We start from the raw sequence: 18,295 nt of genomic DNA on the forward strand, positions 1-18,295 counted from the left end.
AGGGTTGAACCCGGATGTGGGCATGAAGTTAGGGTTATGGTTGTGTTTGGGTTGAACAGGGATGTGGACATGAAGCTAGGGTTGTGGTTGAGAAGGCTAGGGTTAGGGTTGAACCAGGATGTAGCCTTGAAGCTAGGGTTAGGGTTGTGGTTGAGGAGGGTTAGGGTTGAACCGGGATGTGGACATGGAGCTAGGGTTAGGGTTGAACCGGGATTTAGCCTTGAAGCTAGGGTTAGGGTTGTGGTTGAGGAGGCTAGGGTTAGCATTGAACCGAGATGTGGACATGAAGCTAGGGTTTAGGGTTGAGGCTAGGGTTAGGGTTGAACCCGGATATGGGGATGAAGCTAGGGTTAGGGTTGTGGTTGAGGGTAAGGGTTGAACCGGGATGTGTATATGAAGCGAGGGTTATGGTTGTGGTTGAACCGGGATGTGGACATGAGGCTAGGGTTAGTTTTGGCTAGGGTTAGGGCTGAACCCAGATGTGGGCATGAAGCTAGGGTTAGGAATGTGGTTGAGGGTTGAGCTGGGATGTGGACATGAAGCTAGGGTTAGGGTTGAACCGGGATTTAGCCTTGAAGCTAGGGTTAGGGTTAGGGTTGTGCTTGAGGAGGCTAGGGTTAGCATTGAACCGAGATGTGGACATGAAGCTAGGGTTTAGGGTTGAGGCTAGGGTTAGGGTTGAACCCAGATGTGGGCATGAAGCTAGGGTTAGGGTTGTGGTTGAGGGTTTTGTCAGGATGTGGACATACAGCTAGGGTTATGGTTGTGGCTAGGGTTGAACCGGGAAGTGGGCATGAAGCTAGGGTCAGGGATGTGGTTGAGGGTTAAACCGGGATGTGGACATGAAGCTAGGATTAACAGAGGGAAGTCTGATGCATCCTGCAGTTTTGGAAATGCATTTACCAAGAATATGCTTGCTTGGACAGACATGATGGTTTGGACCTTCAGAGGATCACAAGACCTGTGTATTTGTGATTACCTGATGCGTGTGTGTACCTGACTAGAGATCCCATGCACAGGCAGATGCTAATAATATTGTTCCTGGTCAGAGAAGCTAACACTAATACTGTAAACTGACATACAGCCTGGAGGGCTGATGGTAAAGCTAACTTTAACAACATAACAAACAATGTGACTCAATCAAAAGTAGGGAATTATTGTTGAAATCAATACAGGCACTCAATCCTCATAAACCCTACAAGGAAGTCAAAACACATATTTGAAATGTATTATTTGGAGAATGATTATAGGACAGCTGGTCTGATAGGGAATGATTTTGCTATCTTGTGTATCGTACTGTAGCGATCCTCGCTATATGAGCCACGTTACAATTCACATCAAGTGGGTTAACCCTATTGGCGCGATGCGTTGGGCGTTTTGAATTTCACGCTACAGTATCTTCCCAGGGCTATAGTGAGCTAACGCTATCTGACACAACAGGTATGAGCGGTGCTACAGTATGTGTGGTATCACCTGGTCTAGTTACAGTGAGCGGCCATGGGGGAGGGAGCTAGAACAAACACAAAACTGCACCCCTTTCCCGCTCTTCTTTTCCTGTCCTCAATTCCAAAAATCATCCCATAGCCTCTAAGCATCTTATGCAGATGTGAAAGGACTGGAAAGGTATAGGGTATCTGGTTGAGGTAAAGTAGGGCAGAGTGGGAGGGGATAGGAGAGGAGAGAGAGGGAGGGGTGTAGCCTGTGTTTCATACCATGTCGTGTAGATAGTATATGTAGCTTGTATTTCATACTGTTGTGTAGATAGTACAGTGCCTTCAGAAAGGATTCACACCCCTTGACTTTTTCGTGTTACAGCCCGAATTTTAAATGGATTAAATTGAGATTTTTTAAACTGGCCTAAACACAGTACCCCATAATGTCAAAGTGGAATTACACTATATATACAAAAGTATGTGGACACCCCTTCAAATTAGTGGATTCTGCTATTTCAGCCACATCCGTTGCTGACAGGTGTATAACATTGAGCCATTCAATCTCCATGGACAAACATTGGCAGTAGAATGGCCTTATTTTGCCACCTTTCCAACAAGTCAGTTCGTCAAATGGTTTGTCAAGATCGGTGTGGAAGAACTTGACTGGCCTGCACAGAGCCCTGACCTCAACCCCATCGAACACCTTTGGGATGAATTGGAATGCCGACTGCGAGCCAGGCCTAATCGCCCAACATCAGTGCCCGACCTCACTAATGCTCGTGTCTGAATGGAAGCAGCAATGTTCCAACATCTAGTGGAAAGCCTTCCCAGAAGAGTGGAGGCTATTATAGCAGCAAAGGGAGGACCAACTCCATATTAATGCCGATGATTTTGGAATGAGATGTTCGACGAGCAGGTGTCCACATACTTTTGGTCATGTAGTGTATGTTCTTCAACATTTTTACAAATTAACTAAAAATGAAAAGCTGAAATGTCTCGAGTCAATAAGTATTAAACCCCATTGTTAGGGCAAGTCTAAATAAGTTCAGAAGTAAAAATGTACTTAACAAGTCACAATAACTTGTATGGCCTCCCTCTGTGTGCAATAATAGTGTTTAACATGATTTTTGAATGACTACCTAATTTCTGTACCCAACACATACAATTATCTGTAAGATACAACCACAAAGACCAGGGAGGTTTTCCAATGCCTTGCAAAGAAGGGCACCTACTGGTAGATGGGTAAAAAAAATAACACACATTGAATATCCCTTTGAGCAGGATGAAGTTATTAATTACACTTTGGATGGTGTATCAATACACCCAGTCACTACAAAGATACAGGGGTCCTTCCTAACTCAGTTGCCGGAGAGGGAGGAAACCGCTCAGGGATTTCACCATGAGGCCAATGGTGACTTTAAAACAGTTACAGAATTTAATGCCTGTGATATGAGAACTGAGGATGGATCAACAACATTATATATAGACCCATGGGGCGGTGCACAATTTGCCCAGCGTCGTCCAGGGTAGAGGAGGGAATGGCCGGCGGGGATGTAGCTCAGTTGGTAGAGCATGGCGTTAGCAACGCCAGGGTTGTGGGTTCGCTTCCCACGGGGGGTATAAAAAATTATGTATGCACTAACTAAGTCGCTCTGGATAAGAGCGTCTGCTAAATGACTAAAATGTAAAAATGTAATTATAGTAACTCCACAATACTTACCTAAATGACAGTGAAAAGAAGGAAGCCTGTACAGAATACAAATATTCCAAAACATGCATCCTGTTTGCAATAAGGCACTAAAGTAAAACTGCAAAAAATGAGGCAAAGATATTCACTTTATGTCCTGAATAGAGAGAGTTATATTTGGGTCAAATCTAACACATCACTGAGTACCACGCTTCATATTTTCAAGCATGGTGGGGTTTGTATCATGTCATTGTCGAGGACTAGGGAGTTTTTTTAGAATAAAAAGAAACGGAATAGAGCTAAACACAGGCAAAATCCTAGAGGAAACCTGGTTCAGTATGCTTTCCAACAGACACTGGGACACAAACTCACCTTTCAGCAGGACAATAACCTAAAACACAAGGCCAAATATACACTGGAGTTGTTTACCAAGATGATATTGAATGTTTCTGAGTTGCCTAGTTACAGTTTTGACTTAAAATCGGTTTGAAAATCTATGGCAAGACTTGAAAATGGCTGTCTAGCAATGATCAACAACCAACTTGACAGAGCTTGAAGAATGTGCAAATATTGTACAATCCAGGTGTGCAATGCACTTAGAGACTTACCCAGAAATATGTATTATTATTTAAAGACTCACAGCTGTAATCGCTGCTAAAGTTGAATTTAACATGTATTAACTCAGGTGTGTGAAAACTTATGTAAATGAGATATTTCTGCATTTCATTTCCAATAAATTTGCTAACATTTCTGAAGACATGTTTTTACTTTGTCATTATGGAGTAGTGTGTAAAGCTATTTCATCCATTTTGAATTCAGGCTGTAACATAAGAAAATGTGGAAGAAGTCAAGGGGTATGAATACTTTCTGAAGGCACTGTATGTGTAGAGTATTATAAAAGAGTGGATATGCAGGTCACAGAGGTTAACACACAAAAGGTTCCATTTGTTCATGGATAATACAGAATATTACATAATACATCCAGTAACATTGAAGACAAAACAATGATTTTAAAGTTAAAATCTTTATTCATGACAACCTCACCGAATGCTTAAGTCCACTCACTGACTAAGGACTTGTACACTTTACTCAAGAAACAAACAGAGTAAAATTAAAATGTCTATTTTAAACTTGATTAAATACATTTAGGAAATTACTCCTTCTTGGCTAAATGTATTTCCCTGGAACCCTGAAATTTAGTGTTGACATTAATAACCACAGTTGAAATGAAGGGGGATTGTGTGTGTGTGGTCTATGACATTTCCCTTAGAACTACACTGAACAAAAATATAAACGCAACATGTAAAGTGTTGGTCCCATGTTTCATGAGCTGAAAAAATAATAATCCCAGAAATGTTCCATATGCACAAAAAACGTATTTCTCTCAAATTTTGTGCACAAATTTGTTTACATCCCTGTTAGTGAGCATTTCTCCTTTGCCAAGATAATCCATCCACCTGACAGATGTGGCATATCAAGAAGCTGATTAAACAGCATGATCATTACACAGGTGCACCTTGTGCTGGGGACAATAAAAGGCCACTTTATAATGTGCAGTTGTCGTCACACAACACAATGCCACAGATGTCTCAAGTTTTTGGGAGCGTGCAATTGGCATGCTGACTGCAGGAATGTCCATCAGAGCTGTTGCCAGAGAACTGAATGTTCATTTCTCTACCATAAACTGCCTCCAATGTTGTTTTACAGAATTTGGCAGTACGTCCAACCACGCCAGCCCAGGACCTCCACATCCGGCTTCTTCACCTGGGGGGTGCTGAGGAGTATTTCTATTTGTAATAAATCCCTTGTGGGAAAAAGGAATTCTGATTGGCTGGGCCTGGCTCCCCAGTGGCCTCTCAGGCCCAGCCATGCTGCACCCCTGCTCAGTCATGTGAAATCCATAGATTAGGGCCTAATGAATTTATTTCAATGAATTGTAACTCAGTAAAATCTTTGAAATTGTTGCGTTTATATTTTTGTTCAGTATAAGAGCCTAAGTATGAGGAGAGTGGGATCACATGGAATGCTTAACAGGGGTTTCCCTGGTAACCTGAGCACTTATGGTAATTCCTTGCATGCTTGTTTGGTTGGTTGTGCAGTTCTTTGATTGGTTTGTGGTTGTTGGGTTGGTCGGTAGGCTGCTGTGATAGGTCGGCTTCTGTGGTTCTTTTGTAAAGCGTTGCATTGGCTTGCCCTTAGGCACAGATTTAGGATCAGTTTCCCCTCCTCAAATCCTTACTTAACCATTGGAGGGGGGTAAACACAAAACTGACCGTAGAGCTGTGTCTGGGATGATTGCTGGCGCCTTGCGGGGCCAACTGTAGCAGAGTTAGCGGAGGGAAGGTAAGCTTGGCGGTAGCCTCACTTGCGGGGCTGGTGGATGTGCTGGGTGAGGTGCTGGTTCTGGGGCATCTTGATGACAGACGGCTGGGGCTTCTGGTGAGCTACCTGGGCTGCAGCCGGGGTGAAGTCCTTATCACCCTGGGAACACAGCCACTTAGTACAGGTGTGACAGAACAGCCTTTTAGTTAGAGCCCTATAGTTTCAATACATGACACTGGCAGATCTGTTTAACCCCAGTCTGTTTCCCTCCCTCTGTTTATCATGATGATTTTATACACAAAGAAAAGCAGCGCATCGACCTGCTTCTAAATCAGCAAGGAAATACAACCAATTTTCAACACGGCCCTCCTGACCTCATTGAAGACCGAACACAGCACCCAGGGGCAAAATTAGTTTGACAGCCCTGTTCTAAATATTCTGGCTCTCTGATTAATTACCACGTGGATGCTGTGTGTGTGTGTGTGTGTGTACACACAGTAGAGTACAGTACAGAGACCTAGGAGGGTAAATACATATTTGCCCATTGTAGAAGTACTCAGAAAGTGACCTGTTGGACCTGAAAGAGATAAAGGTGCTCGAAATTGACCCATTTTGCATACCCCGCCATACCATGAGACATCCATGTCTTCATCACTGGAAAAGATAAAATGGTTGAGATTGACATAATTTAAAAGCTTACAAACAGGGTTGTTTTAAAGTTCACAAAAAAATTAATCAATTATCAAAAATATTGTAATATTCACATAGGTTGTAGCTTAGACCCTATTTTACATCATATGACATTATGTTGTGCCCGCCATCGGTTGAGATACAACATGCTCTTGAATACAGGGTGGGTGTCATGTTTTGGCTGATAAATGTACTAAAATGCTAATATAATTTAAAATTCGACTTTCAAATGGTACTACAAAGATGATTTGAGGTCCACACATCAGATAACGTTGACTTGATTGGAGTATCCGTTGTTTTAAATTATACTGTCAATCTTCCATAGGAAACCCATTGAAATCATAGAAATATAAATAATAGAATAGACACGACCATTTACTGTAAGTTGACATTCGACAGCGGGTAGACCGGCGGCCATCTTTGTGGTAGTAATTAGAAGTAAAAATGTCAGTTCAATTTCAATGGTGTACTAGTTAAATTACAGTGGTCTGAAGGAATAGGTCCTTTCTATGAATTATATTTCTATGATTGAAATGACACCCACCCAGTATTCAAGAGAATGTTGTGTCTCAACCGACGGCGGGCACAACACAAAAACCTCAGATGATGTAAAAAGTAGGGTCTAAGCTACAACATAAATGAATATGAACAAAATCGGTTTACCAGTTTTTAGATAAATTACGGTAAAAGGAAAAAAAAAATATCATATATATATATATATATATATATATATATATATATATATATATATATATATATATATATATATATATATATACATACATACATACATACAGTGGGGAGAAGTATTTGATACACTGCCGATTTTGCAGGTTTTCCTACTTACAAAGCATGTAGAGGTCTGTAATTTTTTATCATAGGTACAATTCAACTGTGAGAGACGGAATCTAAAATAAAAATCCTTATTCTTCCTCCAAACACGGCGAGTGGAGTTTAGACCAAAAAGCTCTATTTTTGTCTCATCAGACCACATGACCTTCTCCCATTCTTCCCCTGGATCATCCAGATGGTCATTGGCAAACTTCAGACGGGCCTGGACATGCGCTGGCTTGAGCAGGGGGACCTTGCGTGCGCTGCAGGATTTTAATCCATGACGGCGTAGTGTGTTACTAATGGTTTTCTTTGAGACTGTGGTCCCAGCTCTCTTCAGGTCATTGACCAGGTCCTGCCGTGTAGTTCTGGGCTGATCCCTCACCTTCCTCATGATCATTGATGCCCCATGAGGTGAGATCTTGCATGGAGCCCCAGACCGAGGGTGATTGACCGTCATCTTGAACTTCTTCCATTTTCTAATAATTGCGCCAACAGTTGTTGCCTTCTCACCAAGCTGCTTGCCTATTGTCCTGTAGCCCATCCCAGCCTTGTGCAGGTCTACAATTTTATCCCTGATGTCCTTACACAGCTCTCTGGTCTTGGCCATTGTGGAGAGGTTGGAGTCTGTTTGATTGTGTGTGGACAGGTGTCTTTTATACAGGTAACAAGTTCAAACAGGCGCAATTAATACAGGTAATGAGTGGAGAACAGGAGGGCTTCTTAAAGAAAAACTAACAGGTCTGTGAGAGACGGAATTCTAACTGGTTGGTAGGTGATCAAATACTTATGTCATGCAATAAAATGCAAATTAATGACTTAAAAATCATACAATGTGATTTTCTGGATTTTTGTTTTAGATTCCGTCTCTCACAGTTGAAGTGTACCTATGATAAAAATGACAGACCTCTACATGCTTTGTAAGTAGGAAAACCTGCAAAATCGGCAGTGTATCAAATACTTGTTCTCCCCACTGTATATATATTTTTTAAAACATTTATTTCAAGAAATTATTAAATCATTTGATAACCCTGTTTGTAAGCTTTAAATTATATCAAACTCAACCGTTTATTTTTTCCAGTGATGAAGACATGGATGTCTCATGGTAGGGTGGGGTATGCAAAATGGGTCAACTTTGAGCTTTCTGACCACTTCATCAAATGAGCAGACATGTATGGAAAGTTTTGTTTAAATCAAAAGGGATTGCTGTCAAAAAGTGATCGAATTCAAATGGATTTCCCCAGGAGTGTCTACCAACAGGTTCTATCTAAACCCTCGATCTGATGTTCCAAGAACCCAGCCCACAAATACACATCCTCCCCTTCAATACTCCGATGCCACAGCCCATCACAATCAAACGCATTTACTGTTTACACTCCATTGCATTGCTTCACATTGTAGGCAATGTAGTGCTAGAGTTAAGACTGTAAAGAACTTGATTGGCAGTCTTCTCTCTCAGACAGGTCATGGTCCTAATAAGGGTTAGTAATAGTCCTTTAATAGAGTTAGAGTCCATTAATACCATAGGGTGAGGGTCATATTCAACCTACAGACAGAGGGTGAAAGTATAGCTCATAAAGTAAACTGCCCCTTGCTCTTCATAATCTCCCCTCTCACTCTCTTTCCCTCTCTCCCCCAGGAGAAGTGTGTAGTGTTCCAGAAGTGTACTGTAGTGTGTTACAGTGGCGTGGTCATTACATCTGAGGCTGATAGATAACAGAGTTGTGCTGGCTGTGAGTGACTCACCAGCTTCAAATCTCTAGGAAAGGCTAACACAGCAGTATGAAGAGAACACACACACGCACACTTTTATATATCATGTCTGTGTGTTTCTGTGCATGCATGCGATTTAATGTTGTGCAATGTATAGTCGGGAATGGTTTCAGTTTATGACCATAACTCCTATAGATCTAAGACACCTACGATCCAGGGGGGTGGCAGACACCCCATTACACAGGTTAGGAGGCCTGAATCTGGGCATGACACCTCTCAGAACCTGGAGCTGGTACAATAAAACTCCTGTATAAATTCTCTAGGTCACTAGCATACAGCCTAATCTCTATAAGGAAATCTATGTTAATGGTCTATGTTGTGTTTGTTCTGGAAATGAGTCAACGTTGTTTTGGTTTGTTTGTAAACATAAATAAATGCATGGATATTATGGTGCAGTAGGGAGGCCAGATGGAAGGTTACATAATCTATATAAACCTCTGGGCACGCGGACGGGAATGCACGCACACGCACTCACACACAGCGGAATAGGGTCAAACTAGGATGGGGATGTATATAGGAGGTTGGAAGAGGAGAGAGGAAGAGAGAGAGAGAAAGGGAGGGGTGTGTATCAGTGTGAGGGAGAGAGAGAGAGAAAGGGAGGGGTGTGTATCAGTGTGGGGGAGAGAAAGGGAGGGGTGTGTATCAGTGTGAGGGAGAGAAAGGGAGGGGTGTGTATCAGTGTGGGGGAGAGAAAGGGAGGGGTGTGTATCAGTGTGGGGGAGAGAAAGGGAGGGGTGTGTATCAGTGTGAGGGAGAGAAAGGGAGGGGTGTGTATCAGTGTGGGGGAGAGAAAGGGAGGGGTGTGTATCAGTGTGGGGGAGAGAAAGGGAGGGGTGTGTATCAGTGTGAGGGAGAGAGAGAGAGAAAGGGAGGGGTGTGTATCAGTGTGAGGGAGAGAGAGAGAGAAAGGGAGGGGTGTGTATCAGTGTGAGGGAGAGAAAGGGAGGGGTGTGTATCAGTGTGGGGGAGAGAAAGGGAGGGGTGTGTATCAGTGTGGGGGAGAGAAAGGGAGGGGTGTGTATCAGTGTGGGGGAGAGAAAGGGAGGGGTGTGTATCAGTGTGAGGGAGAGAGAGAGAGAAAGGGAGGGGTGTGTATCAGTGTGGGGGAGAGAAAGGGAGGGGTGTGTATCAGTGTGGGGGAGAGAAAGGGAGGGGTGTGTATCAGTGTGGGGGAGAGAAAGGGAGGGGTGTGTATCAGTGTGGGGGAGAGAAAGGGAGGGGTGTGTATCAGTGTGAGGGAGAGAGAGAGAGAAAGGGAGGAGTGTGTATCAGTGTGAGGGAGGGGAGAGAGAGAGAAAGGGAGGGGTGTGTATCAGTGTGAGGGAGCGGGAGAGAGAGAGAAAGGGAGGGGAGAGAGAGAGAAAGGGAGGGGAGAGAGAGAGAAAGGGAGGGTGTGTATCAGTGTGAGGGAGCGGGAGAGAGAGAGAAAGGGAGGGGAGAGAGAGAGAAAGGGAGGGTGTGTATCAGTGTGAGGGAGAGAGAGAAAGATCATGTGTGTGCTATAGAGAAATGTATTAGAGTGTGTTTGAGAGAGATGGAATGAGAGGTCAAGAGAGAGAAATGTACAGTATGTACAGGGAGACATCTCTCTCCATAGGAAGGCAATATAACTGAGTGGAATTTAAACAGTGTTAATGCCTAGCTTACCAAACCTCAACAAATACAGATCAGAGGCAGTAAGGCTAGCCTTAAATCAGGGAGATGTAGCTCTCCTCTAAGGTCATCTCAGTGGGAGAATATAAAGTAATCTCTGCAGCTGCCCCCTGGTTCGTCAGGCTTTATTTAAGGGCTGTCACAGCCTGCAGGTATGATAGCACAGACAAAAAGAGGATAAATGGCAAGCCTAGAGGTTCAGATAGAGGTAAGTAGAGACCCCAGGGGGGGTGAGCTTAGATAGGAGGTAAGTATGGAGTGTGAGTGGAAGGGGGGAGGGGGGTAAATGGGAATATCCTAGGGGTCGGGGTAGGCTAAGCTTAGTGTGTGTGTGCGTTGGTGAAGAATCCAGTCCGAGGTCATATCTGGGATCTCTCTCCAACAATCTGTGTGTCCAGAGGAAACACGACGCTAGGAGCCTTCCAGCCCTATCTGACCCTGTCAAGGACATCTGGGTGGGTCACACACACACACACACACTTTGGTCTTACCTTTGTAACCACTCCTGACACGACCACAGTGGGCTTTGGTGGGCTAGAGAGACAGAAGGAAAGAAAGAAATGAGGGGTTAAAAAACAGACTCCTACCTCAATGTCAATACTTTGAAGAGACACGATCACATTTTGTTGAGATGAAATGCCTAATGAATGCATGCATTTTTAGTCATTTAGCAGACGCTCTTATCCAGAGCGACTTACAATTAATGAGTGCATACATTTTCATACTGGCCCCCCGTGGGAAACGAACCCACAACCCTGGCGTTGCAAGCGCCATGCTCTACCAACTGAGCTACAGGGGACTACGCCATGCCAGTGAAAATGTCAAAAACACTGACCATCAACTCTGGAGTTTCTCTTTCAGGGTGTTATAAAAGACAGGAACAGAAAGCACTTCTGTTTGATCCAATTGAACACTGATTAAGTAGAGTCAATGTGTGTGAGCACTTGTGTGAGAACTTGTTTGTTTGCGCACGCGTGTGTGTGTGAGAGAGTGAGTGAGAGAGAGAGAGAGATACGGAAAGGAACAAATTGGCCTAGTATAAACTCCAGAAGGAGAGACTTCAGCTTGCCAGTATCCCATTCAGAGAGACAGAAAGACACAGAGAGAGAGAGAGAGAGAGAGAGAGACCGCCCTGAGCTCAGCCACAGTACTGTGATGCTGTGGACCTGCCTGCCCCCCTGATAAATGAGTACCATTAATAACGGACTGGTTCTACATTGCAACTCACACAGCAGGGGAGAGGGAGGAAAGGAAGGGGGGGGATCCCGAGATGGAAATGGACCTTGACATGAGAAACGAGTCCTGTCTGGTGTAGCAGCAGAACCATTACCGGAGGTAAAAAGCTGTCCTCAGCTTCTACCTCTGGAAGTTTGCAGGGCAGCAGAGAGACTTAACGTAGCATACACACTTAAGGTTACCTATATATTGTAGCTAGCGTCCTTGAGAGCGAGAGAAAGTGAGGGGGAAAGAGAGAAAGAGAGAGAGGGGAAAGAGAGAAAGAAAAAGAGAGAGAGAGGGGTGGGAGAATGAAAAAAGGGGGAAAGAGGAAGAGTGGGAGAGAGAGCAAGATGAAAGAAAGAGCTGCAGAGTTAAGGTTGGTCCCGTCCCTCAGGCTGTGTACAGGAAGTGCATATGGCGATTCTCTGTTGCCTTTACTGTAAACTTCTCTCCATTTCCTCCCATCCCTCCATCTAGGTCTAAATTGTATGTGACAGGCATTCCCTTGGCGACCTCGCTCCACTGGCTGCTACACATCATCCACCTGCTCTCAACAGAGTGGACACACACACTAACCTTACTCTTTAATGAGCGACTGAAGGAAAGCCAGAGCCAGCGTAAGAGCCAAGCTGCCCGCATCAGAGAGGATTTCTCCCGAGTGGCGCAGTGGTCTAAGGCACTGCATCGCAGTGCTAGCTGTGCCACTAGAGATCCTGGTTCGAATCCAGGCTCTGCTGTAGCCGGCCGCAACCGGGAGACCAATGGGGCGGCGCACAATTGGCCCAGCGTCGTCCAGGGTAGGGGAGGAAATGGCCGGCAGGGAGGTAGCTCAGTTGGTAGAGCATGGTGTTGCAACGCCAGGGTTGTGGGTTCGATTCCCACGGGGTGCCAGTATGAAAATAAAAAAGAATAATGTATGCACTAACTGTAAGTCGCTCTGGATAAGAGCGTCTGCTAAATGACGTAAATGTAAATGTAATTTCTACTGCATTTCGCACTTTCACAGCCGCCTCTAATCTCTCCAGAGGACCCGGGGCAGGAGCTGTTATAGCAGCCTGCCTCTTTAGGCTGGGGCATAGGGTAAGGCTCTCTCTGTGGTCCACACACCAACCATTCTCCTCCTCCTCTACCACCATGCATTTATCCAACACAGTATAGCCTCAAACATATACAACAGATAAACTGTAGCCTCAAACACATGTTCAGAAAAAACACACAAAAATAGGCCATAATGACATGTTCTAAGAAAAACAAGGTGGACCTCAGGTTGACAATATGCTGTGAAGGGATGAAAATGAACAGATATTGAAGCATCAGACCTGGCCGTTTTCTCTTCTAGCACAGCTACCGGCCCATCATAGGTTATTTGGTGAATTCAAGTTTGTGGAATGTTCTTACCAGTTCTAAAAATTAAACACATTATTTGGTGGAAGGACTATGTATGTATGTGTGTGTAGGTGTGTGTGGCCTGATAATATAAGGAGCAAGAGTAACCTGTCATGCTGTTCCACATGCAGAGGCCACGGGCCAAAGTTCAGTGTGTGTGTGTTTTACCTAGGCTCCTCCGGAAACTCCTCGTCATCCTTGTCCTTGACAGGAGGGGGCTCAGGTGGAGCTGCTCCCTGGTGCTTCTGCACTATCCTCATCCCCCCTGCCTTCACTGTCACACACACAAAACACACACATACATACCTTTACCACTGTTATACATTTACAAACACCGACACACATTAGGCAGTGTTTCCCTAACTCGGTCCTGGGAACCCCAAAGGCTGCAGATTTTGGTTTTTGCCCTTGCACTACACAGCCGATTCAAATAATCAACTCATCATCAAGCTTTCATTATTTGAATCAGCTGTCTGGTGCTAGGGCAAAAACCAAAATGTGCACCCCTTGAGATCCCCAGGACCGAGTTTGGGAAATGCTGCATTAGGGTATAGTGTGGATAAAAGGCTGAGGCGCAACAACAAAGAATTCCATTCACCAAAGCAGTTAAATTAACCACAGACAGTCAGATAACCAGATAGCCTAAAAGGCTACAGGCCCACCTGCAGAAGAGGTAGATTTGGCGCACTTGGTCAAAAACAATACTAAAAAAAGAAGCTAAAGAACTCCGTTCTCTTTGCATTCACACTGCCCTTGCCTTTTAACGAGGACTCAACTCTTCTGCCAGTTCACAACCCCCTAAACTCAGCAAAAAAAGAAACTTCCCTTTTTCAGGACCCTGTCTTTCAAAGATCATTTGTAAAATTCCAAATAACGTCACATCTTCATTATAAAGGGTTTAAACACTGTTTCCCATGCTTATTCAATGAACCATAAACAATTAATGAACATACACATGTGGAACCATCAACAATTAATGAACATGCACCTGTGGAACGGTCGTTAAGACACTAACAGCTTACAGACGGTAGGCAATTATGGTCACAGTTATGAAAACTTAGGACACTAAAGAGGCCTTTCTACGGACTCTGAAAAATACCAAAAGAAAGATGCCCAGGGTCCCTGCTCATCTGCGTGAACGTGCCTTAGGCATGCTGCAAGGAGGCATGAGGACTGCAGATGTGACCAGGGCAATAAATTGCAATTTCCGTACTGTGAGACGCCTAAGACAGCGCTACAGGGAGACAGGACGGACAGCTGATCGTCCTCGCAGTGACAGACCACGTGTAACAACACCTGCACAAGATCGGTACATCCGAACATCACACCTGCGGGACAGGTACAGGATAGCAACAACAACTGCCCGAGTTACACCAGGAACGCACAATGCCTCTATCAGTGTTTAGACTGTGAGAGGCTGGACTGAGGGTTTGTAGACCTGTTGTAAGGCAGGTCCTCACCAGACATCACCGGCAACAACGTCGCCTATGGGCACAAACCCACCGTCGCTGGACCAGACAGGACTGGCAAAAAGTGCTCTTCACTGACGATTTGCAGTTTTGTCTCACCATGGGTGATGGTCAGATTCGTGTTTATCATCGAAGGAATGAGCGTTACACCGAGGCCTGTACTCTGGAGCGGGATCAATTTGGAGGTGTAGGGTCCGTCATGGTCTGGGGCGGTGTATCACAGCATCATCGGACTGAGCTTGTTGTCATTGCAGGCAATCTCAACGCTGTGCTTTACACGGAAGACATCCTCCTCCCTCATGTGGTACTCTTCCTGCAGGCTCATCCTGACATGACCCACCAGCATGACAATGCCACTAGCCATACTGCTCGTTCCGTGCGTGATTTCCTGCAAGACAGGAATGTCAGTGTTCTGCAATGGCCAGCGAAGAGCCCGGATCTCAATCCCATTGAGCACGTCTGGGACCTGTTGGATCGGAGGGTGAGGGCTAGGGCCATTCCCCCCAGAAATGTCTGGGAACTTGCAGGTGCCTTGGTGGAAGAGTGGGGTAACATCTCACAGCAAGAACTGGCAAATAAGGTGCAGTCCATGAGGAGGAGATGCACTGCAGTACTTAATGCAGCTGGTGGCCACACCAGATACTGACTGTTACTTTTGATTTTGAACCCCCCTTTGTTCAGGGATACATTATTCAATTTCTGTTAGTCACGTCTGTGGAACTTGTTCAGTTTATGTCTCAGTTGTTGAATCTTGTTATGTTCATACAAATATTTACACATGTTAAGTTTGATGAAAATAAATGCAGTTGACAGTGAGAGGACGTTTCTTTTTTTGCTGAGTTTATTTTGTGGTCAGAGTCCTCTTTGCATTCACATTGCTATGTTTAGAAAGGAACCAATATATTTTTCCAACATTCACTCAATGCAGTCTGGGTTTTTACAATGTGGAGGAAAAGTCATTCCATCCGAACGTGTTATCATAAAGCTATATACACCTACCTACATTTTGGAAGCTAAAAAATTGCATTTAGTTAAAAGATAAGACATAATCATTGTAATCAGAAGATACTATTAACATGTCAATATTATTGGTAACAGAATAAATAGCAGAAGAATAACTGCAGATTAAATAATGCTGTAATTGAAAGTTGTACACCCAATGTAGGCTACTGACCCTTTAAGAGCTAGAATTGATTTTGTACCCAATGTTGTGATTCCACAAGCGAATAAACATCGTATGAAGCTCTCTTAACCTATAGATCACATATTGCAAACAAATAATCTCAACTAAAAACTCATATTTTGGCATTTCTGTGCATCATTGACCATTGCTAATCAATGTCCCAAAACAGCACAAGTTTTTTTTCTGCAAACCCACACTTAATCATCTTCTCTCTATTGTGACACCAATGTGAGGGGTTATGGAGGGGGAAACTATGTTGCAGTTGTCTAGTGTGTGGTGTGGGAATAATGACAAACGAACCTGGGGAGCTTTGTGTTCACATTGCCCTAACTAAAGGAAACCGGACCGAGGATTTCAAGCGAACCGAACTCAGACCCCCTCTCGAGATGGTCTCCGTTCGGTTCGAGGGCTCTTTTGAGTGTTTACACAGGACAAAAAAATTAAGCGAACCCATTTCTAAATTCACAAAAATGGTGTGAAAACACCCTTAGATTATTTTAAGACAAGGCATATCCTGCTAATGAGATCATGTATTTTCACCACCTGACAGACCTAGCAACATTAGCTAGTAGCTACTTGTAATCTTTAGTCAGCTACGGCTATGGTAATCTTTAGTCAGTTACGGCTATGGTCATCTTTAGTCAGTTACGGCTATGGTCATCTTTAGTCAGTTACGGCTATGGTCATCTTTAGTCAGTTACGGCTATGGTCATCTTTAGTCAGTTATGGCTATGTGCCCTACTTTCTATGTCCACGTAGGCTATGTGCCCTACTTTCTATGTCCACGTAGGCTACTCCTTAGGTGTTATCAGATCCCCCACAGACTTTAGCTACATAGCCTGGGTGCCAGTCGGTTTCTGCTCTCTTGCCAACTCCTTATGGAATTGTCATGTCAAACCTGTTTAGCATAACAAGGAGTGGCATGAAGTGGAATGATAGCCAAACAGATTGGCACCCAGGCTAGACTTCACACGGTAGCTTCCACTATACTAACTATGCCACAATAAAAGATACAGGCCTAGGTTTGATGGCACTCCGTCAATAAAACATTGGCAACATGTGTAACGTTAGATATCAATGTACATTCATTGGCGTAGTGCGTCATTCGGAAATCGGACTTAGCGACAGGCAAACAAATTAATTTAGTAAGCTTTCAGATTTCGTTCCACAGCACGTTACAGCACACACGTTAGTCTAGCTACTTGAGCAGTGTGTATCTAACTAACGTTGCCCAACGCAATTATTGACATAGGCCTAATGCGTATGCAGTGATACAACGTCAGTTGAACCATGAAAACAAAAGCGATGTTGTTTGTGCTGTAAAAAGCAACATAAGGTTTAATACCAGCCGGGAGGTGTCCACCTTTGGTCTCGATTTTTTCCTTCGGAGGCGAAGACATCTGTAATCTAACACTCGTTTAGTTCTATTTTTCCTTTGCTTTTCTGGGATAAACAGCAGCAGCAGACTTTTGCCCAGTTCGTCAACGTGGCTTTTTTGTTTGGCAACGGTGCGTGATGACGACAGAGAAAATATCGACAAATAGGAAAGTCACGTTCAGTCTGACGTTGTGGGGGGTGGGGTACGGGACGGGGCTAGTGCCAGAATAAAGAATTTCCCATGGATAAATAAAATCAAGTGGTGAAAGTTAAAGGAGGTATGGTCCAATACGGCGTCCCGGCAAAATAAATAGTGGGGGTACACCATACCTGTAAAAACATGAGCATATCACAATAATTAAAGCAAAATGTCAAGAAAACTGTAGGCTATTACACCACTTTTTATCATTACCGCATGTCAAAGGCATGACAAATGAGTGAATGTACTTGAAAACGGGTGGTATAGCCTACTCCAATATTATTTAACCATTATTTAACTAGGCAAGTCAGTTAAGAACAAACTCTTATTTACAATGACGGCCTACCAAAAGGCAAAAGGCCTCCTGCGGGGACGTGGGCTGGGATTAAATAAAAATATAGGACAGAACACACATCACAATGAGACACCACAACACTACATAAAGAGAGACCTAAAACAACAACATAGCATGGCAGAAACACATGACAACACAGCATGGTAGCAAAATGCTATGTGGTTAGATGAGAACACAGACATTTTGCCAAGGCAGAGATAATAATATAATATGCCATTTTGCACACGCTTTTATCCAAAGCGATTTACAGTCATGTGTGCATACACGTTCACGTATTGGTGGTCCCGAGGATCGAACCCACTACCCTGGCGTTACAAGCGACATGCTCTACCAATTGAGCAACAGAGGACCACTTGAGTTACAGAGGAGATGAGTGGACACATACATTCTGGCCTATTGACAATGAACAAATGTTATTACACTTTCTGGTGTTTTGTGTAACAGATGTCTCTTTCCATTCACCACTGTTTGGAGGTTGGATGAACGTGTGTGGGTAGCCTAGTAAGTGATTGTTTGACAATCAGATGAAAACATCATGACTGATTGCGTTTATGCCACAATAAAAGGTAATACATTTTAAAAGTTACATGACAAATCTTTATGACTAGGCTCACTGAGATGCTATTTAGCTTAGCGGTTAAGAGCGTTGTGCCAGTAACCGAAAGGTCGCAGGTTCTAATCCCCGAGCCGACTAGGTGAAAAATCTGTCGATGTGCCCT

The 18,295-nt window shown here is 43.9% G+C and overlaps 1 protein-coding gene across 1 annotated transcript; it reads right to left on the reverse strand.

Annotated features, from left to right (window-relative positions):
• Positions 1 to 4,128: 4,128 nt before the first annotated feature.
• LOC311116903 (death-associated protein 1 homolog) lies at positions 4,129 to 17,152 on the reverse strand. The gene is made up of 4 exons (XM_084191927.1): positions 16,991 to 17,152; positions 13,162 to 13,267; positions 10,881 to 10,923; positions 4,129 to 5,601 (listed from the first exon to the last, which is right to left on the reverse strand). The coding sequence occupies exons 1-4, from the start codon at positions 17,043 to 17,045 to the stop codon at positions 5,482 to 5,484; spliced, it is 324 nt and encodes a 107-aa protein (XP_084048053.1). The 5' UTR covers positions 17,046 to 17,152; the 3' UTR covers positions 4,129 to 5,481.
• Positions 17,153 to 18,295: the final 1,143 nt, after the last annotated feature.

Source organism: Coregonus lavaretus (genome assembly GCF_964263955.1).
Source record: "Coregonus lavaretus genome assembly, contig: HAP1_SCAFFOLD_5620, whole genome shotgun sequence".
NCBI lineage: Eukaryota > Metazoa > Chordata > Actinopteri > Salmoniformes > Salmonidae > Coregonus > Coregonus lavaretus.